The following is a 25,337-nucleotide window of genomic DNA, read 5'->3' on the forward strand; positions in this document are numbered from 1 at the left end:
CTTGTATAGCATGAAGCGCTGCTGAGTGCTGGGATTATCATTCAACTTATGCTATTTTCATTTTCTGTTTAAAATGTTTAAACAAGATATGAAGCATTTGCAAATTGTACTGTATCTAGAACAAGGGCATCAGCTAACACTTACTTTGTTTTTAAAAATATAAAATGAAAAAGGCTCTTGCACCATAGGGATTTGGGGTAAGAAGGTGAAATATGGCTTGCAGAAAAGTCCAGAAGTCAAAGAAGGGCTTTTGCTGTCCCTACTTTGGCCAAGTTAGAAGCCACAGAAAAGGACTACTGATGCAAGCACAGGGCAGTTTTCACAAACTTTTTAAAGTTTCTGGGAGCCTGTGTAAAACTGTGAGCCTATGCTCACTGGTTAACTGTGTACCTGGTTACACTTTCACATCCCTACCTCCCAGGTCCACTGAGCCTCTTGGACCATTTCAGAACATCCATAAGGAGCTCTAGTGCCTGCTCCTATGTCTTTTTTCTAACAAAATACCTTTGACATAATAAAGCTATGGGTAGGACCCAGGAACCAAGAGTTCTCCTAGTATCATCTCTTCCACTACTTTGCCTTAATCATTCTGTTCCCAGACAGTAAAATAAGGATAATGCCCTCTTCCCCCAATTTGCAAGGATGTTGTTATAACAAGTTCACCCATGTATGGGAGGTATTCAGACAGCATGGCACGAATGCAGAAAACTCTATAAACAACAAAATAATTCTTTATTCATCAAAGGGTTTGGATGCTATGCACTGAATGATATTTAACAATGAAGATGAAACATATATATATATATATAGATATATTAAACAGCTTTCTTCACTGGGCACTCAATGAAACGGGGGTCCTATGGAAAAGTTAGTATGCAATACTGTAATTATGATTTTAAGCCATAGCCATTTAACCAATTAAGGGAGGGACAGGCGGAAGGACCACTCTAGCCCAGCCAGAGCAGCCCGTCTGCAGCAGGCTCCACAGGCTTGGAGCAACCCCCTCCCCGTGATGGGCAGGGAGCTGCTTCAGCTCCCACCAGTTAACTGGAACTCGTAAGTATCATTCATTAAGGATGATGCTTTCTGGTTAACTGGTTAGCCTTTCACATTCCTAAAGCCCAAAGGGACATAATTAATGCTACCTAGAACACTTTAATTCAGGGATTTTCTAACTTGTGAGTACTCCACTTTGCAACCTCAATAAAGTTATCTTAATACTTTTTTATATAGAAGATGTTTTATAAATAACCAAGTCATGCAATAAATTCTTCTCCAAAACAATTCCAAATTAATTTTTCCATTATTGCCTCATTTGTGAGGCTACTGATAATCCTTGCCCCATCTCCCATATTTATTACATTCTCATTCTACAGCTTGCCTTGTATCCAAACTCACACCAGTGCACAGAATAGCTTTTCCAATGTATAAGTACTGTGAATCACAACAGGATTTCAACAGTTGACACAATGGTGCTTCTTCACCTTGCTCCTCCTCCTTGATATGTCAGTACAACATACAGTTTCTTAAGGAAGTTTCTGTCTCAAAGACCAGCCTAACATCTAACTCATTCCTCACTCTTCGCCCTTTTCAAAAACATTTTTCTTAGCTCTCGCGGATTTTGTTTTTCGGGGAAGTCTGACAATAGCATGAAATCTGCACCAGGTGAGGAATCTTTGTCTAATCTCATTCCTTTTGATCTAAGAGCACTCTTCAACACTCCAAACCAGACCACACCAGCCTACACAGCTTTACAGTTCCTTCATTTTATCTGTCATCTCATTATCTTTGGGCAGCACAGTATGGGGAGGAGGTGAGCAGCCCTCAGTGGTGAAAGAACAGGTTAAGAACTATTTAGGAAAGCTGGACACGCACAAGTCCAAGGGGCCAGATGCAATGTATCCGAGGATGCTGAAAGGGTATGACTGCAGAGCCATTGGTCATTATCTTTGAAAGCTCATGGCAATCAGAGGAGGTCCTGGATGATTGGACAAAGGCAAATATAGTGCCTATCTTTAAAAAAGAAAGAAGAAGAATCAGGGGAACTACCGACCAGTCACTCTCGCCTCAGTCCCCAGAAAAAAAATCAGGAGCACATCCTTAAGGAATCCATTTTTAAATACGTGGAGTACAGAAAGAAACATTCAATATGGATTCACTAAGACCAAGTAATGCCTGACAAACCTAATTCCCTTCTATGATGAGACAGCTGGCTCTGGATATAGGGGGAAAGCAGTAGATGTGATATACCTTGACTTTGGGCAACATTCTGATACTGTCTCCCTTGTTCTTGCCAGCAAGTTAAAGTAGTATGGCCTGGGTGAGGTTAACCGAATGCTGGCTAGATCATCAGGCTCAATGGGCGATCAACAGCTTGATGTCTAACTGACAGCTGGTATAAAGTCGAGTACCCCAGGGGTCATTCCTGGAACCGGTTTTGTTCAGCATCTTCATTAATGGTCTGGATGATGGGATGGATTGCACCCTCAGCAAGTTCGTGGATGACACTAAGCTGGCAGAAGAGTTTGATAGACAGGAGGGTAGGGATAGGATGATCTAGGCAAATTGAAGGATTCGGACAAAAGAAATCTGATGGGGTTCAAGAAGGACAAGTGCATAGAAGAATCTTATACATTGCTACAAGTTGGGGAACGACTGGTTAAACAGCAGTTCTTCAGAAAAAGTGTCTTCTATATGCTTTTGATGAAGAAGGCTAACAGCACATTGGGCTGCATTAGTAGAAGCATTGCCAGCAGATCAAGGGAAGTAATTATTCTCCTCTATTCGGCACTGCTGAGGCCAGATCTGGAGTAGTGCATCCCGTTTTGGGCACCCCGCTACTGAAAGGATGAGGACAAATTGGAAGGAGCCAAGCAGAGGGCAACAAACATGTTTAGGGGGCTGAGGCACATGATTTATAAGGAGAAGCTGAAGGAACTGGACTTATTTAGTCTGCAGCAGAAAAGAGTGAGGGGGATTTAACAGTAGCATTCAACTACCTGAAAGGGGTTCAAAATGACTGAACAAGGAGCAATGGTTTTAAGTTTCAGTGGGGAACGCCTAGGTTAGATATCAGGAAAAACAATTTCACTAAGAGGGTGGTGAAGCACTGGAAAGGATTACCTAGAAAGGTGGTTGAATCTCCATTCTTAGTTGTTTTTAAGACCAGGTTTGACAAAGACTTGACTAGCATGATTTAGTTGGGTTTAGTCCTACTTTGAGCAGGGATTGGACTAGATGAACTCCTGAGGTCCTAATTTAAAATGATTTCCTTATTCTAGGATTCTGATATTAGTGTTACACTGATATTCACCAACTACTGTATACACATCTCTAAGCACTCTCTCTAAGAAAATTTGTGGTTTATCCTTAACTTCATTCAGATAAATAACCTCTCAAAAACAGAACTTAATCTTTGGGCAAAAGGGGGAAATCCTTGAACATAACTCCATCTGCTTGATTCCATTCCATTTTCCATCACTGTCTACATGTTATTGTTATGCTTTGCCTATAGAATCCTCCACCACATTTCTTATAACATCAAATCTACCTATAAGCACCCATGTAAGCAGCTCCCTTCAAAGGACTTAGAATAATGCAGCTTGGCCGAGCACAAAAATGGTATGAATTACCTGTAGAATAGTTGGTTGTCTTTGTAACAGATTCCTGAGCTTCAGATATAGCTTTCAATATTAAATTCTTATTGGCCTGTTTGGAGGGTGGTAGTGAAGGTCTGATGGACAGAGAGAGAAAGATCAATTTTTCCTGCAGCTATATGAATTTCAATGGTCACTGTAAATACAGTACGATGATGTTTCACAACAAAACACTGCATAATTAAGCACAGTGTAGCTAGAACACACAATCAGAAAATACACTAACAAAATCTTTTTATACCATGTGCTTCAACTCTAATGTTTTTAACTAGTTGGCTCACATACTATACTAAATCTTGAGTTAACCTTGATGTATCCATCACCTCAATTCTTGTCCATATTCCCTCAAAAAACTGTTCACTTCAACCGCCCCACAAATTTTAAATGGAACCTACTGAAAGTTCATGGCATTGGGATAGAATTTTAAATCTGTATGAGGTAGTATAAATGTTTATGCTGTGGTTTATGCTATCTGTTCTACAAGAAGAAAAAATGCAATGTTCAGGGAATTATAGAAGCAAAGATAAGGATTTGTTATTTAAGTAACAAAAAAGTCATCTTTGGTATTAAAAATACTCGGGTATTAAAAATACTCCCCAGCTGACCCCAGGTTCTGGGGAAATGCCACACAGATCCCGGGATCAGCTGGGAAGCCCCCAACTGAGCCAGAGCTGCCCCTTTGAAATGCATGCGGAGGCAGCATTTTAAAATGGCAGAGGCAGCACAGCTGCTCCGGCACCTCAAAGGGGCAGTGCAACATGGAGCCAGGGATCAGCTGGGCACTCCAGCTGATCCTAGGCTCCGTGATGCACTGCCCCTTGGAAACACCGTGGCAACATTTCAAAGGGGAGACGCGCGTAATTAATCGCAATTACATTTTTTAATTGCATGATTAATCACTATTAAATTGTTTAATCGCTTGACAGCCCTAATACACATACTGTCAGGTCACCAGTTTATTCTCTCAATATTCTGCCCCTTCTTTCCTCTTAAAGGGTATTAATCCCTGTCAGCAGTAGACATCTAAGTTAAATAAACAACATCCTATGCCTGTTTGAATTTCAATAACCAGGTAGTAGGTACAAGAAATTCCATATAGCTGAGAAGATATATGAACATCACAAGCTCTGTATGAATATAATAAAAGCTAGGAACATCTCATCCCCAGTATTCTTCTTATTGCTGACTCAGCAATGAGAATGACTGTAACAATTGACTGCTAATTTTGGCAATGAAACATAAGTAAATCAGAAAAAGCAGCTCTGGAGTCTTTTGAAAAATAGCACTGCCTCAAAGAGCAGGCATGAGAGGGGATAATTCACCAACAGAGTAAGCTAAACAGTTTGGATGTGAAAGTGTGACTGTCTAGACTCCCGGGTATGCACGGGCAACTGGCTTAAAAGCCTTTTTCCAGTGCACACCAATTCCCAGGGTCCACCTGCTCCCACCATGTTGCTCCCTCTGAAATGTTCAGTGGTTACACGTTTACTTGACTAAACACATTTTAACATCCTTGCTAAACAGGTATCCTGTGGGATGCTGAGGATGTTTTCCCTTCAGTTCAATGCAATATACATTTAGCAACAATAATAATGGATTAAGACTGGAACCACAGTCCAGTTCTACCAAAGCAATAAATCAGTTTGTGTCTGAAATAAACAAAGTAAGGAGGTTAAAGAGTGGTTATTTGGCTAATTGTATAGGGGGTTGCTCTGCAGAGCCACAGAGGTGGTAGCTCCCGGAGCTGGCTTGAGCTGGAACTGAGCACTACCAGCTCGCGCCAGCTCTGGACTGCTGTGGCTCTGCATTTTAAATGTAACAGGAGCCTGGAAGCGCTTACTACATTTAAAATGCAGAGTTGGAGCACGGGTGGCTCCCAGAGCTGGCGCAGGCTGGGATTGAGCAGACCCAGCTCGTGCTGGCTCCGCAACCACTGTGCCTCTTCATTTTAAATATAGTGGCCATGGTCCCAGACCAGCATGAGCCAGGATGCTGGGTCCAGCAGCTCCTGTTCACGGTGGCCCGGGCTGGCCATGGACAGGGGCTGCTGCTGGAGCAGCCTCTGCCTGCAGCCAGCCTCGGCTGGTGCGAACAGGGGTTGCTGCTGGAGCAGCATCTGCCCACAGCCAGCCCAGGATGCTCCAAACAGGGGCTGCTGCTGGAGCAGCCTCTGCCTACATTAAGCCTTGGCCCACAGCAGCCTCCCCTATCCACACCCCCCACTGCCTCTGATAAAGGCAGTGGAGGGGGGTATAGGTGGCACTGCGGCAACGGTGCTGGGGGAAACCGGCTTTTAAGCTGGTTCCCCCCAGTACTGGCTCCTGTTCCCCCTCCTTTGCTGTGCCTCATACAGAGACGGCAAGGGGGGGGGGAAGGGAGAGAAGTGAGCAGTCGAGTACTCCACTCAACTACCCGATAAACTTATGCTTATCGGGTAGTCGTGTAGTCGACTACTCGCCTACATCCCAAAACAAAACTTCTTAAACATTATGATCTTTCATTAATTAACTGAGCTATAAGAGATTACAAGAAACTTTACTTTGATTCACTTTGCTGGGTAAGGTGCTGTAACATAACCTGAAAGTTCAAGAGACTCTTACATTCAGTTGCATGCATGCACACATAATGAGAACAGAATATAAACTAATGAGAAAAAAACAGAGCAATACAGAAAACAGCTCACACTGATTATAGGAGGACAATCCAAGAGGGAAATAAAAAATTCCATTAGCAGTTCAATACACTTAAAATATTTTTCAGGTATTGGAAGTATCACTTTCAACACAAGGTTTATGTTGCATATTAGATTCACATTAAAAACCAGTACTCTACCATAGAGATCTTCAAGTACCTTCTTTCAGGCTTTGCTGGTACAGACACACTGCTGGAGATACTTCCTATTCGTAACCCATAGTCTTCCTCTTCCTCTTCCTCCTCCCCATCATCACTGAACTTTTTCACTTTGACCACTGAGCTTATAACTGGCAATTTTCTCTTCCTGGAGCTTTCTTCCTGCAACTATTAATCAGATCCACATTAATATGTAAACAAAGAAGACCCTATGATTCCATCAATAGCCAGATGACAGAGAGCTTCCATTTAAATAATAATCTAGAACACTGAGTTACTCTGAAAATCCTGGCTGCATAGTACCGTGTCCAGGGGGAAAAAAGAGTACTATAGAAAGAATGAGTTTTGGACTATGACTGACTCACAGTTCCCCCTAAGGAATACCTAGATGGAACTCTGTTATTAAGGTATCATTTATACTACTTGTACTTTCCTATTTCCCCTATGCAGTAGCATTAGCTTTCTATAAAACAGAGAATGTTCACTAACCAGACTGATGTGCCAAAGGATTTTAGTGACCACGCAGAGGACACATACTATGAGAAATCAATATCTATGGTGAAGAGAAAATGTTTCAACTCACAAAAACTTGAGTAAGGAAAGGCTGAAGATGATGAAATTTCAAATTCTAGGGATCTCTCCATAAATATCCCTCTATTTTTTTAAATACAAGATTACAATATTATTTTTTTAATTAAGAAAGTAGAATCATAGAATACTAGAACTGGTAGGGACCTCAAGAGATCATCAAATCCAGTCTCATGCCCTCACAGCAGGACCAAGCACTATGTCTATCCAACCTGTAATAGTAACAACTCAGAGAAGCCTAATATACCTCAGGAAGTGAGGTGACAGATCTGCTACAAACTCATGTGTGACACTCAGCAAGTCACACCAGTTCTAATGACCCAGGTACCCTGCCTATAAAATTGGAGGAGGATAATTACCTGCATTTATAAGGCATTTTGAATTAAAAGTATTATACAAGAGCAAAAATTATTATAATAAAAAAACCCAATACACTTGAATCTCTGTACTCCCAGTGTCACTAGTCCAGGAACAGCCATGACACAGAGGAGGAAGTGGCTCTGTGCACTGCGCACCTCCTTCCCTCAACTGGAGAAATGGTAGCACAGCAACGCGCTTCCCCTACGGCTTTTCGTCACTGCTCCCATAGTGGCAGTGGGAGGTGCCTGGGAGCGGCAGGGGGCGAAGAGCCATATTTGCCCCTCGGAGCGAGGCATCAGGTAAGCGCCCCACACCTATTCATGCCCAGACCCTGTAGCACCCTCCCTGGCCCAACAACATCTTTAACCTTTCATATCTATTTCCCAGGATTAAAGAGGTTCAAGTATATTTATAAAAAATAAAAAAGTTTCACTTAGAATATAAGGCAAATAAGTCTCTTACTTTATTAAGAAATTAGCTGTCCTAAAAATCTGAAAATCAACTATCCATTATCCCTTTTCTTTTATATACAATGCTCCTAAATAAACATAACAGTCATAGAATTATCTTGCTGCTGACAGGATCATTTGGCAATAGCCATGACTTTTCAGACTAAGATTCATGCACCCTAAACACAAAGTTGTTTGGCATTCTAAAAATACAGAGATACATACACAAATAGGTAGATGAATCATATATTTCCTCCTTTACTCTTCAATGCTAGCCTTTATTCCATAACTAGCAAACTAGAGATTTACAAAATAACTCATTTAAAAAACACAGCTATTCCAAAAACCTACAGATTAAAATGATTATTCTAACCTACCAAACATCCCTGCCAAAAATGTTCTCATTATTTTAAGTCAGTGAAGCACCAAACAGACATTACAAGTTAGTCAACAACTTGTGAGTCCCCCCCCCCCTCTCAGCACAATGTTTTTTGGCTAGTGGACCAAAGCCTGAAATCCTCCCATTGACTTTAAAGGGTCCAGGAGCCCTCCTTGGTGTCATCAAAGATGATGGGGACTAATTTGGCTGTAACTACTCAAGACAGAGATCTTGGAGTCATTGTGGATAGTTCTCTGAAAACATACACGCAGTGTGCAGCGACAGTGAAAAAAGCAAATAGAATGTTAGGAATCATTAAAAAAGGGACAGAGAATAAGACAAAAATATGTTATTGACTCTATATAAAATCATGGTACTCCCACATCTTGAATACTGCATACAGATGTGGTCACCTCATCACAAAAACAATATATTGGCATTGGAAAAGTTCAGAAAAGGGAAACAAAAATGATTAGGGGTTTGGAACAGGTCCCATATGAAGACAGATTAAAAAGACTTGGATTTTTTAGCTTAGGAAAGAGGAGACTAAGGAAGGATATGACAGGTGTATAAAATCATGACTGGTGTGAATAAGGAAAAGTTATATACTTATTCCCTTAATATAAGAATGAGGGGGTCACCAAATGAAATTAATAGGCAACAGGTTTAAAAACAAACAAAAGGAAGTTCTTCTTCATTCACTGCATAGTCAACCACTGGAACTCCTTGCCAGAGGATGTGGTGAAGGCTAGGACTTCAACAGGGTTCAAAAAGAGCTAGATAGATTCATGGAGGTCAGGTCTATCAATGGCTATTAGCCAGGATGAGTAGGAATGGTGTCTCTAGCCTCTGTTTGTCTGGAAATAGGTGACAAGGGAGGGATCGTGGGGATTACTGGTTGTGTTCCCTCCCTCTGGGGCATCTGGTATTGGCCACTGTCAGCAGACAGGACACTGGGCCAGATGGACTGTTGGTTTAACCTAGTATGGCCATTCTTATGTTTGGCTTTGTTGATGATGTGCCAAATACAGACATAGTTTATATCTGCATACTAACCTCGCTGTTGATTTTATCAGCGCTCAGTTTGGAAGCAGGCCTGTAACTCTCTGCTAAACTGCTAAATGCTTCTGGATCACATATCTGGATTGTTTCCAAAGCCCTGCAGCTTTCCATGTCTAACTGTCTACCACTCTGTAGGCTCCCTTGCTGCGGCAATCTTTGTAAGTATATTTGGCTGTCCATGCTTCTGATAGCTGGTGGTCTATAGATTTCAGCAGTAGGACGGGGAGGTCCATATGTTACAGTCACAACAGCTTTCTTCCGAGACAACAATGGATTCTCCTGCACAAAATTTAGGTCTTCATCAATGAGATCATCTGGTTCAGGTTTAATGTCAATCACAGCTTCTGAAGGTGACAACTCCTTTAGAGGCTTAACTGTTGACATTAAGTGGGATGCAGCTCCATCTTCACAAGATTGCCTGTTGAAAGAAGAGGTTACAAAGTCTTAACTAATTGCCAGATAAAAATTCCTGAAATATAAATGTCAGAAGAACAGTTTAAATATAAGCATAAATAAAAACAAGATTTTACTCTTTTAAAAAATCTGGCACACTCAACATCTACTTTTAGTTTAGTTAAGATAGGCACATTTATGGCATAAAGAAGTACAAGATAAACTTTCAAGGTGTAATATTTATTTTATGCAACACACAGTAGCAAACCTTTTCTGCTTCAGGCTGAAAAAGCTTCAATTCCCCTGTTCTGGTCTCATCAGCTTGTTATTCCCTACTGCTCTTCAAAGCAACAATCCCAGTGATGTATTCCTTGAAATCTGAGTCCTTCCAATAAGCAGGCAGAAGCCTTACCGGGCAGCAGCAGCTCTCTGCTCCAGTGTACTGGTTGAAACTCTGAAGTCATTTCTTTCAGCCCGAGTGCTAGAGACTGCAAGAGGTGGTAGGATTTCCTCACGCCGTCTCTCATCACTCCCACGTGAACTGCTTTTGCTGGAAGGCAGGCTGCTCTCAAAGATGTTAGAGTCTGAAGATTTTAGACTAGTAGGTTCTGTAAAAACAGGTGCACTTCATCCTTACATCAAAGTTCAGTGACTTAGCTTATGTAAATCAATTATACAGCAAGTGCAGCCTTAAAGCCACAAGCAAATGAGCAATTAGTCTCTACAGGAATCCTCACAAGCAAACACACTACACTGTAGACTCAAAAGGCAGCAAGACCCACTTAAAAAGGTCATGTTTACTTCATCCCAAAATAAACATACAAGACACTTCTTAACACCCCAGAGCCACAAAAAACACATACATTAAATATTAATTATACAGCCAATTAGGAACTTTTTTTAAAAACTGGCAAAAATCTATCCATAAGTATAAGAAAATTCTATACTGATATCTAATTCCAAACCTAATATATTGCTTTCTTGGACTACTTACCAGTAGTTACAGATCGAAGTTTATCTAACACACCATGTAGCCTAAAAAGGAGGGTGGGGAGAAGAAAGGTGTAGGAAAAAAAAGAGATGAGTAATTTAAACTCTTTCAGAACAGAAGCCTTTCAAAAGTCAGCCAAGGTTTATAAGGTTTTTTTTTTTTCATACTAGCAGGCCTCTCATTTGAGTGAATTTCTTTCCACTTAAACAATCATCCCTTTATACACCCAAACCCTCAATCAATCAAGATTTGCACACTTCCAGCCTCAACCAGTTTTGTATACACAGTATATAAACTTTCCCTTCTAATGTGAACAGCATCTAAGTCATTTTGAAAATAAAACACTCTCCTCTGTGCACTTGACAGATGCAGAATCCATTTCTCTAGCATGTTACAGTCATACACAATGTTTTTAAAGAGACAGCAGTCAAGAAACACTGCCAAAAAAATTCAGCTAGATTCAAAGATTTCTAATTAAAAATGTATAAGGAACACCAACAAAGGAAATTACAATGGAATAAAACAACCCTGTGTAAAATTTCACACTGACTGAATGCCTACCTTCAGAGAAAAACAGAAATGCAGGCCCCATTTTAAAATTCAACATACCTACTGAGTTGTAATCATATTAAAATGTGATTATCTGGCTATTCATATAGTCAATACAATTTATACTGACTATATGATTAGTTGATAAGCGCTGCAGAGCAGAACCATAGTGGAGGTAGCTCCAGGAGCCAGCTCCAGAGACACCCGCACTACTAGACCGCATTTTAAATGCAGAAGAGCCCAATGACTCTTACTACATTTAAAATGCAGAGGCGCAGCTATCAGTGCGAGCCGGGACAGCTTGGTCCCAGCTTGTGCTGAGTCCAGCATCCCTTGTTCGCAGCAGCCAGGAGATGGTGCTGGGTGGAACAGTGCTGCTCATAGAGGCAGCAAGGCGGAAGGGGGGAGGAGGGGAAAAGGCAGCACCACTCACCAGGTGCTCCCTGTGGCACTTCTACTTTTGAAATCTACAAGAGCCCTCGATTCAAAAGCAGAAGTGCCTCCAGTGGGAACCAGCGCCAGTGGGTACTGAGGCAGTTCCCACTCACAACATTTTCCTGCTGTGCCTCTGCCTCCCGTTTCCCGTGGAGACGATGCTGGGGGGGAACTGGCTTGAAGTCGGTTCCCCCCAGCACTGGCTCGTGCTCCTCCCACTCTTGCTGCCTCTCTCTGACAGAGGCATCAATATGGGGGGGAAACAACTACTCAAGTGGCAGCTCAGCTATCCGATAAGCATTTGCTTATCGGGCAGTCGACTAGTCACTAATATCCCTACTCAGTTGCAACCAGACATTTTCATAATTTACACTGAAAGTCTCAAAGAAGTTCAAGAGAGTCATGAGCCAACATTTCATTGAAATATAAGGTGAAAAAAGACTGAGTAATACATTTGCAGTAAGAAAGCCCGTGTGAGCCCTCTTGTGTGAATTCTCACTAAAACGCACCACAAAGTATAGTCAGCTGACCTCTGCTGATGTCGATATCATGGATCAGTTTTCACACACTTGAAATAAGGAAAGGTGTGATCTGACATTCAAGGTGCGACTCCACTTAAAATGCCAACATGCATTTTAGCAGTGCGGCCTAAGCCAACAGGACCAATTTTCCTATCAGTGTAGGTAATCCACCTCCCTGGGAAATGAGAGCTATGTCAATTGGAGAATTTTGCCATTTACCTTAGTCAAACTCAGTCATTTAGGTTGATTTAATTATGCCGCTTTGAGGGGTTGTTTTTTCACAACCCTGACAGGTGCAGTGAAACCAAACTCATATAATTAATTTTGTAAACATATTTATATTGTGCTTTAAAAAAATTTGTAAGCCACCTGGAATATTTTATATAGTGATGCGGGGTAAAAATATTTAAATAAATAAATACATTTTCTAGTGTAGACCAGGCCTTAGCCCTGGTCAGAAAAAGGGCTGACAAAACTGAGCCACAGCTCTATCATATCAATGCTGTGATTTTTTTGGTTTAATTCCAGAAAAAAAATGATACATTAGAAGGGCTTCTCTGGGAATGCCCCGCAAAGAACTGGTATTAAAATCTAAGGTAAATCTATTTTAAATTCTTTTTAGCCTTCCTAATTATATTTTTCACTTTACTTGCCAGAGTTTACACTCCTGGTATTAAAATCTAAGGGAAATCTATTTTGGTGAGAACAGCATTAGGCTGAAAAGCATAAGAACATTGTTTAAAATTTTAGTTTTCCTGGATTTACCATTTTAATTGTTTCCATCATATTTGTAGATTGTTATCATCACATACATTTAGTCTTCATCTTTTCCATTATTTTTCACAATATATTTCAATATTTGATAAAATATTTTATGTGAAGTAAATTTAAATTCACAAACAGATCCAGACACCTGAGTTGCTACATTAAGTTACAGTACAGGCAGTCCCCGGGTTACGTACAAGATAGGGACTGTAGGTTTGTTCTTAAGTTGAATCTGTATGTAAGTCGGAACTGGCATCCAGATTCAGCCGCTGCTGAAACTGACCGCCAGTTCTGACATACAGAATCAACTTAAGAACCCCAAGCGTCCCCAAGTCAGCTGCTGCTGAAACTGATCAGCAGCTGATTCCAGGAAGCCCGGGGCAGCGGCTAACTTGGGGACACCTGGGGTAGAGCAGCTCGGGTGCTGCTGGGTTGGTCCAGTAGCGCGGCCGCTCCTCGGCGCTACTGGACCAACCCAGCAGCACCCTAGCTGCTCTGCCCCAGGCGTCCTGATTCAGCCACTGCTGAAACTGATCAGCAGCGGCTGAATCAGGACTCCTGGGGCTGAGCAGCTGGGGTGCTGCCGGGTTGGTCCAGTAGCGCCAAGGAGCGGTGCTGCAGGACCAACCGGCAGCACCCCACCTGCTCTACCACAGGCCGGGGCTGCGTCCCCCCCAGCAGACCAGGGAGACGGGGAGCAAAGCGGCGGAGGACCCGGGGCCGGACCGCGGCCGCTTCCAGATCAGCTGGAAGCGCCGCAGCTCGGGCAGGGTCCTGCGCGGCTTTGCTCAGCGTCTCCCTGGTCTGCAGACCAGGGAGACACTGAGCAAAGCCGCGCAGGACCCGGCCCGACCTGCGGTGCTTCCAGCTGATCTGGAAGCGGCCATGGGTCCGGCCCCGGGTCCTCCACCGCTTTGCTCCCCGTCTCCCTGGTCTGCTGGCTCCCGAAGCAGACCAGGGAGACGGGGAGCAGCTTTTCTCGCCCCGGAGGAGGCGGGCGGCGGGACCAGGCGTCCCGCCGCTCTAGTCCTCCGGGGCGAGAAAATCCCCATTCGTAACTGCGGATCCGACATAAGTCGGATCCGCGTAACTCAGGGACTACCTGTATTCTCGTTTATTTAATAATTTAGAGGGGCACTGTCAAAATTGGCAATACATCTAAAAATTCATCTATCTTGATATGCTCTCCTCCACTGAAGAATTATTCCTTACTTTCTCTTTATAGCTCAATTTCTCTCTCACCTCATTCCTGATCTTGAGTAAATGTTTTAATTTATTCACCTTTAAGGTATTAAAATATTCTCTGTTATATTTAATAATACATTCTGGAATACTGTCTAGCTAAAAGATCCTAGGAAGAATAAGTTCCAGACCTGAAACTTTAACCTTCACATTTGACAGCAAGACACACAGATGAGTGACTAATAAAATGACAAAAAAAAAACACAAACCACACACTCAAAACCAAACAGTTCAGGTATTCCAAAATAGAGAATAACTAAGCGTGTACAGATGTGTATAGTTTTCAAATATACAATATATTCCATACTTTTTTCTTCTGTTTTTGACTAGGCACAGAGGAAATATGTAACGATTAAGAGGGAGAGGGCACAATTTAAAAGATTAGGGGCACACTAACTGCCTCCCTGCATTGCCTCAGGGTACAGGAACCTTTAAGTTACAGCTCCCTGAGCCAGAGCAGCCAATCCCCCAGCTCCTGATGGGCTGGAATTGCATAATTGGGGATCACATGCATTTGGGACAGCACCAGTTCCAGAAAAGAGAGGCAGGGATGGACTCACAGCAACAAAGTTTCTCCACTGAGCTCCCAGCACAGGGAGAGGTGCAGGTAATGTGCCTATCTTGGGCTGAGCACAGTGACCCTGCTCCTGACTCCTTTCCCAGAGATGTTGTGCCTGACTCTAGGTGCCACACTCTCCCCTCCCACCAACCTAATCTGTCCTGTGGCCCCCTACTACCATCTCTTCAGCTGGGCTCTCACAGGTAGCCACTGCACTACATGGAGACAGAAACCCGGAGTGGCCACCCTCTCAGAGGAGAAGCAGCAGCAGCATCCTTCCACCTGCTCCAGGCTAAGTAAGCTGGAAATGTGCTAGAGAGGGGTGAGGGAGGGTATAGCATGAGAAGGACAGAGCTCCCCTTTCCTCAGCAAACCAAGCACAGCAACCCCTGCAAAGGCAGCTTGGAGTTCACAAAAACCTGGATGGGACATGTACTCCCACACAAACCTCCCCATGCCTGATCTCTGCAGCTGCCTAAAATAAAAGCAACACATGACAGCAATCTCAGAATATGTCCTGTAAAGTGACACTGTCACAAATCTAGCCAATTAAGAATTATAAACTAGTTCCAGGTACTACACCTACCTATCATTTCCTCCTGTAAATTCTTGTGGTTTTAAAATCACATTTTCCTTATCTTTTAAAATGTTTTTCTCTTGCCCTATTGCTGGGGGAAATCACCCATAGCAGTGGTTCTCAACTGCCAGTCTGTGGACTGGTGCCGGGCCGTGAACCGCTGGTTGCTGGGTCATGGCACACCGCAAGGCCATGCCCATTGCAAGTCGTTGGCTAGGAGGAGCTGAGACACCTGAGAAATACTCCTAGGACTTCAATAAGAACTTTGAGTGGGGCTTCCTAAGCTGCCCGCGCTCTCCCATGAGCAGCCACTCACACCCTATAGCAGGGGTGTCCAAACTTTTTTCAAAGAGGGCCAGATTTGATGAAGTGAACATGCGTGAGGGCCGACCATTTTGCCTGACATTCTTTGAACCATTAAAATTAAATGCAAATTAACTATGTTATGCAAAGTTTATTGCAAACGGCATACTTTTCATTTTGTCACATGGATGACAAATCTAAACAAGTGTTAAATCACTCTGCCTTTCATATCTGAAGGCCAGATGAAAAAAAAATCCAGGAAGCTGAAATATATGTCAGGAACATTGTAAAGTACATTACATATTATCAACTTTTAAGTTAAAAAAATATGAACAGGAACATAACACCAACTATACATGTTGTGTCCAAATATATTTATAACTGATTTAGACCAACTGACATTAACTGAGATTTTACAATGTATTCATCTCAATTGAAAAAAAAACTTGCCTACACTAATGTGAAGGGTGAAACTGAGATCTGGACTGCAGCACATAGGCTAGGTCTGGTTCAAAGGCAGTGGTTTTGATGCGCAAAATGTCACGCAGGTGAGAGTCACTTAGTCTTGTCCTCACGTGGTTCTTGTTAAAGTTCATAGCAGAGAACATCTTCTCACACATATATGTTGAGCCAAACAAGCTCAGCATTTTCTTAGCCAATGTTTGAATCTCTTGAAACCGGCTCTTATCCAGTTGGCGGTAAAAGTTCACAAGAGAGAGCTGTTGGTGACGACTGCGTAACTCACTGTCACAATGCAGCTCAATGAGCTCGAGCTGCAGCTGATCTGGAGCATCATCGGGGTCAACAGAGAATGGAGAGGAGAAAAGGCTCATCTCCTTTTCAATAGCTGCAAAATCCTGAAAGCGCCGTTTAAACTCCCCAGCCAGAGATGCGATGCCTGCTGCATACCTGCTCGTTTGCGCACTGATATTGTCCTGTGGAAAACTGTTCATTATTTCCTGCAACGCTGAAAAATGTATGGTATTGGGCTGTGTTTGTGACAACTGCCTTATGAAAAGTTGCAGCTTTGTCCCAAAGGCTTTGAGGTGTGAATAAAGCTGGTTCACCGCTGCATCTTTCCCCTGAAGACTCGTGTTCAGTACATTCAGATGCTTTGTTATGTCAACTAGAAACTCCAAATCAGCCAGCCAAATAGGATCAGATAGTTCTCGCATTGGTTGTCCCTTTGTTTCCAAGAATTCTCCAATTTCCTTTCTGAGAGAGTAGAAACGCTGCAGTGCAGACCCCCGACTGAGCCATCTTACATCGTTGTGATATAAAACATCTTCGTATTCAGCCTGGATGTCCAGTAGAAACTGTTTAAACTGGCGGTGGCACAGGGCTTTAGAGCAAATAAAATTAATAGTCTTTAGCACCGGTTTCATAAGATGATCATATTTGAGATGTTTAGCACAGAGAACTTGTTGATGAATGATACAATGGAGTTTAATAGCTTTGCCTCCTTCTTCGATCACCTTGTTACAGATTAGGGTTGATAATCCACTTCGTTCACCAACCATGGCAGGTGCCCCATCAGTAATAATCCCAGTAACTTTGTTCCAAGGCAGTTTCATGTCATCTGTGGCGGAACTAACAGAAACAAATAAATCTTTTCTCTTGTTTGGTCCATAAGGCTCTGGAGGTCAAGTAGCTCTTCAGTCACATTCATTTCATCGTCCACCCCTCTCATAAAAATCAGCAACTGAGCTGTGTCAGATAGGTCCGTGCTTTCATCACAGGCTATTGCAAAGAAGTCAAAATCCACTCCTTTGGATGTCAACTGTCTCTTAATATCTGATGAAATCTCTTCAATTCTCCGTGCTACAGTGTTACGAGCCAGGCAAATGTTGGCAAACTCTTGCTTCTTCTCGGGACAGATATTCTCAACCATTTTCATAACGCATTCTTTGATAAAGTCACCCTCAGCAAAAGATTTGCAATTTTTAGCAATTAACGTTGCCACCTCATAGCTCGCCCTTGTGGCATTTTCATTTGACTCACGGGCTCTTATGAAAAATTTCTGTTGTGACATTAAAACAGCTTCAAGTTGCTTCAACTTTTCACTGCGGTCGTGCCCTGTAAGCTTGTCGTATGTGCTATGTCTCGACTGGTAGTGTCTCTTGACATTAAATTCCTTATAAACAGCCACAGTCTCTTGGCATATCAGACAAACACAGTGATTCTGTATTTCAGTGAAGAAATATTCCACTTTCCAGCTGTCCTGGAAGCGGCGGCCCTCACTGTCAACTTTCCTTCTCTTATTTACAGTCGCCATTTTTTTAAATTGACCAGAAGGGGAAGGGATCATGTGAGCGCAGTGCCAGAGGTTTAATACACTGCCCAAGTAATACACTGCACTAATACACTGCCCAACAAGAATTCTCTTGCCTTTGTGGCTGTTTGTGGCGAAGTGTCTAATGATGACCTCCGGCGTGTTCGCAGCTCCACGTGCCTGAGCCCGCCAGAAAGCTGACAGTGCGCTGGGCCAATCACAGATACTGAGATTGAGCAGCTGCGGAGTCCGTCCCTGATCTCAGCAGCTGTGGAGTCCGTCCCTGCACTCTCAGCCCCAAGGTAGAGGGCCTGCAGGGTCAGAGGCGGGCGGAGAGCGCAGGGCACGCTGGCCTCACGGCGGCCCGGGGGCAGGGCGAACCCGCAGCCAAGCGGGAGAGCGGGGCTGTGGACATGCCCTACAGGGCAGACTTTAGGACCGCAGCGGCCGCCATGGACGGTGGCGGCGCGGCTGGAAGCGGCGCCAGTTCAGAGGAGCGCCGGGGAGCCAGGAGAGGGGGAGGAAGTGGGGGCTGTCCCCGCACTCTCAGCCCCAAAGCGGAGTGCAGGGGCAGGGTCTGGGACCGCGGCGGCGGCGGCCCGAAGCGGCGCGCTGCGCGCGCCAGTTGAAAAAAGCACCGGGGAGCCAGGAGAAGCGGGGGGCCGTATTAAATCCGACCGCGGGCCACATTTGGCCCGCGGGCCGGACTTTGGACATGCCTGCCCTATAGGCACAAAGTGTTCTACTGCCCCACCCCCTGCAAGGAGCATAGGCTGGCTTGCCTCGCATCACTATTCAATGCAGGAAGCCCCCAATCTCCCTCTCCACCTATCAGAATGCAGGGACTGGAAGTCCTCTCTTGACTGGGTCTGTTCATCTCAGACACCGAAATCAATACGTTCCCAGTTTAAAACAGCCTTCTGCTGTAGGCTTCTATTGCGCCGTCTGCTTCATGTAGCACCATGTCCCACCCGGGTGTCCTGGTCTGTGAGATCGGCTTCCGCGAATGATATGCCCTCACTCACCTTGTCTCTAATAGCCTGTGACCAACACAAGTAAAACAATGCATACCTATAATGCCTACACAGTATCAACATCTCAAACTGAAGCTGTTTAAATCTGCATGAAAAGGAAGTTAACTAAATATAATTACCTTAACCAGATTCAACTGCGTGGCGTGATATTCACTAGTTCTTATAGAATTTTGCAGTAATAATAATTATTATCTTATAGAATTTTCTGAGATTCATAGGTTTGAAACTCATTTTGCTAACCCATATGTCCCAGCTGACCCCTCATTTATTTTTAACATTTCAGAAACATACGGGTCAATTAGAAAAAATGGATAAAAGGAGAACACTAGTCATTCAATTTCCAACTGCGCTGCTCAGGTCCTTAACGTGAAGAAAAATAAAAATGAACTATTTAAATCATTGCTCTAGGGTGGAACTGGGAACAAAGGGTTCAGTATGCAAGCGGTCATGTAGAATGTGAACTACCGCAGCCCTCTCAGTGAAGAAGTTTGAGGCCAGGTGAGAAGTGCCCCTTCATGGCTGCTGCAGTTCCAGAGGGCACAGCAGGAGGAAAGGGTGCCTGTTCACAGACAGACGCATAGAGGGTACGTCTACACAGGAACATTATTTTGAAATAACTAGTGTTATTTTGAAATAACTTAGTCCACGTCTACACAGCAGGCAGTTATTTTGAAATAATGCTGAAATACTGTCATGCTGGACGATTTCTTACTCTAACTCCTGTAACCCTCATTGTACATGGAGTAAAGAAGTTGGAGGAAGAGTGCTCTATTTCAAAATAAGTGCTATATAGATGCTCCCAATTTCAAAATAAGTTATTTTGAAACAAGGTACACAATTGATGTAGCTCAATTTGTATATCTTATTTCGAGTTAAGCCCTGCTGTATAGACGCACCCATACAGACAAACACTCTCAAATATATGGTAGATAGCTGTCCTTTTCTTGAACCTTGCCCTCTGCTGCCCCAAAAAGGTTAGAGATGGCCAGGTCCTCATCTCTGGTCCCTTGTGGTCATTCTACAATTTAACTATAGCAGAGCCCTCCCTTTCCATTTTATGGGAAATAATCTCATTCCAGGCATATCCTATTTCTCTTGCCAAACCAAACCCTTACCTTGCTTTAAGTTAGGACAAGAGGAAGCTGCATACTAAATTTGATTATCCTAATTCTTACCATTTAGGAGGAGCTCTTGAATAAACAGAAGGACAGACAGGTACACACAGATAGACAAACTCTGTCAAACATATAGTATGCATTTTAGTGTTACCACTGCCTCAATCTTGGAAACCTACAGGTAATAATTTTAAAAATTATCAATTGCTATATTACATCGCTTCATAAACAAGAAAAAGTTAATTGATTAAATGTTACTTGCATAATGATAAAATGTGTAATTTCTTATATTCTCACATCCCATTTACAGAAAGCAGTTATGAAATTACTGTAAGAAATAAGGTTAATGTAAAAAGTAGCTCACAAACATACCATACAGTAAACCTGACAGTGTTGTTCCCCAAAAAAAGGGAAAGATCCTCTGTCATCTGCTCCTGACTCTTCTTGTTGGCCATCATGACCATAATATAATCAGGAAGCTCTTCATCTAATTGGAAGGAGAAAAAGTTACAAAAAAAGTTTCTCTGCAATAGCCTTATTTTCTTTCAGTGCTCCTTTTGCATCTCAATTGTTCAATGGCACTACAGGTCGTCAGCAGGCTTCCTGCTTCTGATCTGTTTGAGGATCCTTTTTTAGTTGGCTAGCTGTCTTTAAATTCTTTTTAGCCTTCCTAATAATATTTTTTTTACTTTACTTGCCAGAGTTTACACTCCTCTCAATTTTCCTCAATAGGATTTAACTTCAATTTTTTTTAAATGAATTTTTGCCTCTCCTTCTTTTTACTTTGTTGTATAGGCTCTGTGTCCCTTTTTTAGCCTTCTTATTATATTTTTTAACTTGGGTATGCATTTAATATGAGCCTCTATTATGGTGCCTTTAGAAAGTTTTCATTAAGCTTGCAGGGATTTCATTTTTGGCACTGTACCTTTTAATTTCTGTTTAATAACTTCCTCATTTGCAGTAATTAAGATCAGGGATCAGTAGAATACTAATAACAACTTGGCATGAGAAAAAAGAAATAACTGATTTGAGAGATGTTGTTGAAAAAGAAGCTGTATAATTGAGAAAACCAGGGAACCAAAAGGTACAGTGGAAGGAAAGTGAGGAATCAAAGCAGACAACCAGGCTGTGTCTACACTGCACCCCTTTTCCGGAAAAGGGATGCAGATTAGACACTTCGGAATTGCAAATCCGCGGGGGATTTAAATATCCCCCGCGGCATTTGCATTTACATGGCTGCCGCTTTTTTCCGGCTTGGGGATAAGCCGGAGAAAAGTGCCAGTCAAGACGCGATTCTCCGGAAAATAAGCCCTTTTCTGGAGGATTTCTTATTCCTACTTTTATCCCCAAGCCGGAAAAAAGCGGCAGCCATGTAAATGCAAATGCCGCAGGGGATATTTAAATCCCCCACGGATTTGCAATTCCAAAGTGTCTAATCTGCATCCCTTTTCCGGAAAAGGGGTGCAGTGTAGACACAGCCCCAGACTGTATGGTTGAATGATCAAATATGCAGTGAGGTTGACAAACAAATTAAAGAGAAGACTTGCAAGGACAAATGATGAGCTCATTCCCTTCAGACATGATGAGTTGAGAAGATGATGGGGCATTCTTTCATAACCACTTTGGGTAAATCAGTTAATGTTTAAATAGGTATCAGGATTAATTCTGGATTCAGCTGCCACCTTTGTACTTGATCAACCAATGACGTGTGATTCCTAAACCCATGTAGTCCATCCATTGACTTCAACTATGCTCCAGGGTAAGTGCCAGAGTTTGCAAGTACAATCCAAATACAGGATTGAAGCCTCTCCCAGAATTGCATGATAATAAATTTGGGACAGGGATTGGGGGAATAGAATTTCCAGGCCCCGAGGCAAGATGGGGGAGGCCCTGGCTCCATGATACCAGAAAGGGAGGAGCCTTGGGTAGGGTAGAGGCTAGCCTTCCTCGACCAACACTTCAGCACTGCCCAGCACTCCAGTAGCGATTTAAAGGGCCACTGCCACAGTAGCAAAGACGGGACCCCAGGCTCTTTTGAATCCCTGGGCCCTGAGGCAACTACCTCCTTTGCCCTCTTGGTCAGCAGGCCTGATCAAATTGTGAACTACTGTTGCACTAAAACAAACATCTAAAGCAGGGGTTCCCAAACTTTTTGACATGGGGACCAGTAAATCCATTCACGAACTTTTGAAGGACCGGTAATGTTCATTTGCATATTTGCATATTCGTTAATCAAATGATGAATATTCAAATAAGTTGTTTCTGGTCCTCCCAAAACCCCCAGTGCCAGCTTTAGCAAAGCTTTTGATATGGCCACCCACAATATTCTTGCCAGCAAGTTAAGGAATATGGATTGGATAAATGGACTGTAAGACAGACAGAAAGCTGGTTAGACCAGGGTTTCCCAAACATTTTACTTTAGTTGGAACTCTTTTTTTTTTCAATACTGCTTTTTGCAGCCCCAAAATATAAACACATAAAAAACAAACTGAGAAAATATCAGACATATAACATGTCTGGTATTTTCTCCTTAGGTAAGTTCTATTATTACTAGATGTATCTGTTTGTAGTTTCGAACTGCCTGGCTGGTAAATGTGCTCAGGCTGCATGAGTATGTCTACCAGCCAGAGAGTTCGCAACTACTTGAGGGGGGAGGGAGGTGTGTGTGGGGGGGGGGGGACACGACAATAGAATCCCCAGGCTGGACTAACTCATGCTTTGTGCTTTGCAGAGGGGAGGGGGGGGGAAGGAATGGGGGCAGTGCCCCAAGATCTACATATGGCCGGGTCAGTCCCACACCCCGCAGGCCGATTCATTCCTCCCCTCTGCACCTCTGGCCAGCACCACTTCCCCAAACCCTCTCCCGGGCAACCAGTTCTCCCCCACTTCTCCTCCCAATCTCCCTTGGCCAGCCCTCCTTCCGGTGGCCGCTTCTCTTCCCCCCTCCCCTCAATCTTCCTCCGACAGCTCCCTGCTCCCAGCCTTGCATTCCCCGGCAGCCGTGCTTCCACTGGCCTCCCAGTCTCCCCAGCCTGCCCCGATTCCCCCGGCCAGGGCTGCTTCCAGTGGCCAGCTCTCCCCTCCTCCTAACCCCAGAATCCCCTGGCACCTGCAGCTTCCCTTAGCCCTGCACCCTCCTGGTGCCTCCCCCTTCCCTTACTGCCTCTGCCCCCTTTGCCCTCTTTTTCCCTAATACCTACCCCCTCACCACTCTCTGCCCCATTCCCCTCCTGCCCCTCTGTGCCCTCACACATGACTGACTTCATCCTGGCCTTCCTCATGCCCACCCCTTCTTTCAAGCCTTCTCCCAGCACCACCTCCTCCAGCCCCCAATGCCCTTCCCCTCTCCTCTCCCAGCATCACCCTGTCCCCCCTCCCACTGACACCTCCTCTCCTGCCCTTTCCCTCATTGTCTGCACTTGGCCCCCTGGCATTTGTCTCTCTCTCCTGCACCCTGTCCCTTGGTGCCTTCCCCTCCCACCCCCGCTGCCGCTTCCTTGCCTCCACCCAAGCCCGCTACCGCCGCCTCACCGCCCAAGCCCGTTCCCTATCTTCTGCCTTCCACATTGCGGGGCGGAAGCCGCGCTCAGGCCCCGGAGGCTAAACCAGGAGGCAGCGTGACCACGGCACGTGCTTCCGAAGAGTTTTAAAATCCCGGGCCGTGACATCATGTCACACCTGGGCAACTCCGCACATGGGCAGCAGCAGGCAGTGAGGAGCCGTGCACGGCGGGGACGCTCTGGAGGCGGGGTGAGAGGATGCGCGGGGGGGAAGGGGGGGCTTGTGCCTGCTCCAGGCAGAGCCGGGGGAGAGACCAGCTCCACATATTGGTGGAGCAGGGCCCCCGGCTCTGTAACTCACCGGCTCTTCCGGGTTCAGGGGCGCAGGGCCCGAATTGGCCTAAGGCCGGCCCTGCCGGCAGCCACCAGCTATGCTGAGGCCCGGTATTTTTTTCCTGCGGCCCATAGTTTGGGAAACGCTGATCTAAAGTCAAGTGCAGTATTTGACCACCACTCATTGTCATGGGAGGAAACCCACCTTCTACTCTTGAAGGAGACAGGAACAAGCTAGCAGGTATTTTCCATCTTTAACTACAATAAGCCTAAACACAGCTATTAAACGGAGTAAAACTTACCAACATAAGCCCCAAGCTCCTGCAATTTTCCTTTTATGGCACCCTAAAAAGAAAATAAATTAAGATTATTGCATTTAAATTAAGGAACACAGAATGACTAATCCCAAACAGCTGACAAAATGCTGAATGCTAAAACATGTTTAACACCAGTAATACAGATCTTTTACAGGTGCTGACTTTCCAGAGAGCTTATTTTTCCTCTTTTCCACTATTTGTAATGCAAACTTTTAAATGGCCAGGCAGGATAGGCAGCTCTCCTGATGATATCAATGGTCTCAGAGTCTGTGGTGTCTTTCTTAAAGCCCCAGCTCCTGGAGTCATGAGATTACCTGAAAACTCCCTTTACGTTTTTAAATGCCCAGTCCTTCATTGCTGTAAAGAAACACTGGGAAACGTGAACTCCCGCAATAAAACAGACAATGAAAAGTAACCCCTATTTTAATCTCATGTGTAAACCAATCTCATGACGTGGGGGGAGGGGGGGGCACCTCCTGCTTTCTGAATCCGGGCTGGCGCTACTGGTGATGGGCTCATGCTGCACAATTCAGACCCAGATCTCCACCTCCCCCAGCGCGATGATGTCTGGGCCCGAGTGCTGGCTCGGCCTATTACCAGGCCGGGTCCGGCTGCGCACCTGGGATGCGGAGGCGGGTCCAGGGGACAAACACGGGGGGGGGGGGGGGCGCTAGACGGGGGCCCGGGGTTTGGTCTCTCGCCACCTGGTCTCGCTCCCTCACATTTCCCGGGCACCTGCCCCTGCTCGTCTCCCCGCGGCGCGAGCCCGCCGCGCCGTTTCCAGCTGGGCCCGGGGCTCATTAGCGACACCGGCCTCGGGCCGGCTCCGCGGCTGCAGCGCGGGAGCCTGGGCCCGCGGCTCCTCGGCAACGCGGGGGGTTCTGTGCCCGTCGGGGCAGCCCAGCCGGCCCCGGGGCCTCCCACGGGCCCCTTCCCGCCTACCCGGATCTTGCGGCTGATCTCGGTGCCGATCTCCATGGTCGCCCTGACGGAGGCGTCCCGGGCCGCCGCTAGCACCACAGGCCCGGCCGGCACAGAGCGCGCGGCCTCCGCCCGCTGCGCCCTCTGCCGGGCCGCCAGGAACAGC

The 25,337-nt window shown here is 44.7% G+C and overlaps 1 protein-coding gene across 4 annotated transcripts in view; it reads right to left on the bottom strand.

Annotated features, from left to right (window-relative positions):
• The window catches only part of ZC3H14 (zinc finger CCCH-type containing 14), a 53,318-nt gene extending 27,981 nt beyond the window's left edge, over positions 1-25,337 (bottom strand). For all 4 annotated transcript variants that reach the window (XR_012903343.2, XM_075926743.1, XM_075926742.2 and 1 more), the window contains exons 1-8: positions 25,193-25,337; positions 24,236-24,278; positions 20,473-20,587; positions 10,732-10,772; positions 10,150-10,345; positions 9,339-9,762; positions 6,508-6,674; positions 3,633-3,733 (exon numbers count right to left, since the gene is read on the bottom strand). Coding sequence is in view for 3 of the 4 variants with exons in the window: in XM_075926743.1 (XP_075782858.1) it covers positions 3,633-3,733; positions 6,508-6,674; positions 9,339-9,762; positions 10,150-10,345; positions 10,732-10,772; positions 20,473-20,587; positions 24,236-24,278; positions 25,193-25,228 (1,123 nt within the window). In the remaining variant the exon portion in view is untranslated. The remainder of the gene's footprint in view (positions 1-3,632; positions 3,734-6,507; positions 6,675-9,338; positions 9,763-10,149; positions 10,346-10,731; positions 10,773-20,472; positions 20,588-24,235; positions 24,279-25,192) is intronic.

This window comes from Pelodiscus sinensis, chromosome 5 (assembly GCF_052426305.1).
Source record: "Pelodiscus sinensis isolate ZL-2025 chromosome 5, ASM5242630v1, whole genome shotgun sequence".
In the NCBI taxonomy this organism is placed as follows: Eukaryota; Metazoa; Chordata; order Testudines; family Trionychidae; genus Pelodiscus; species Pelodiscus sinensis.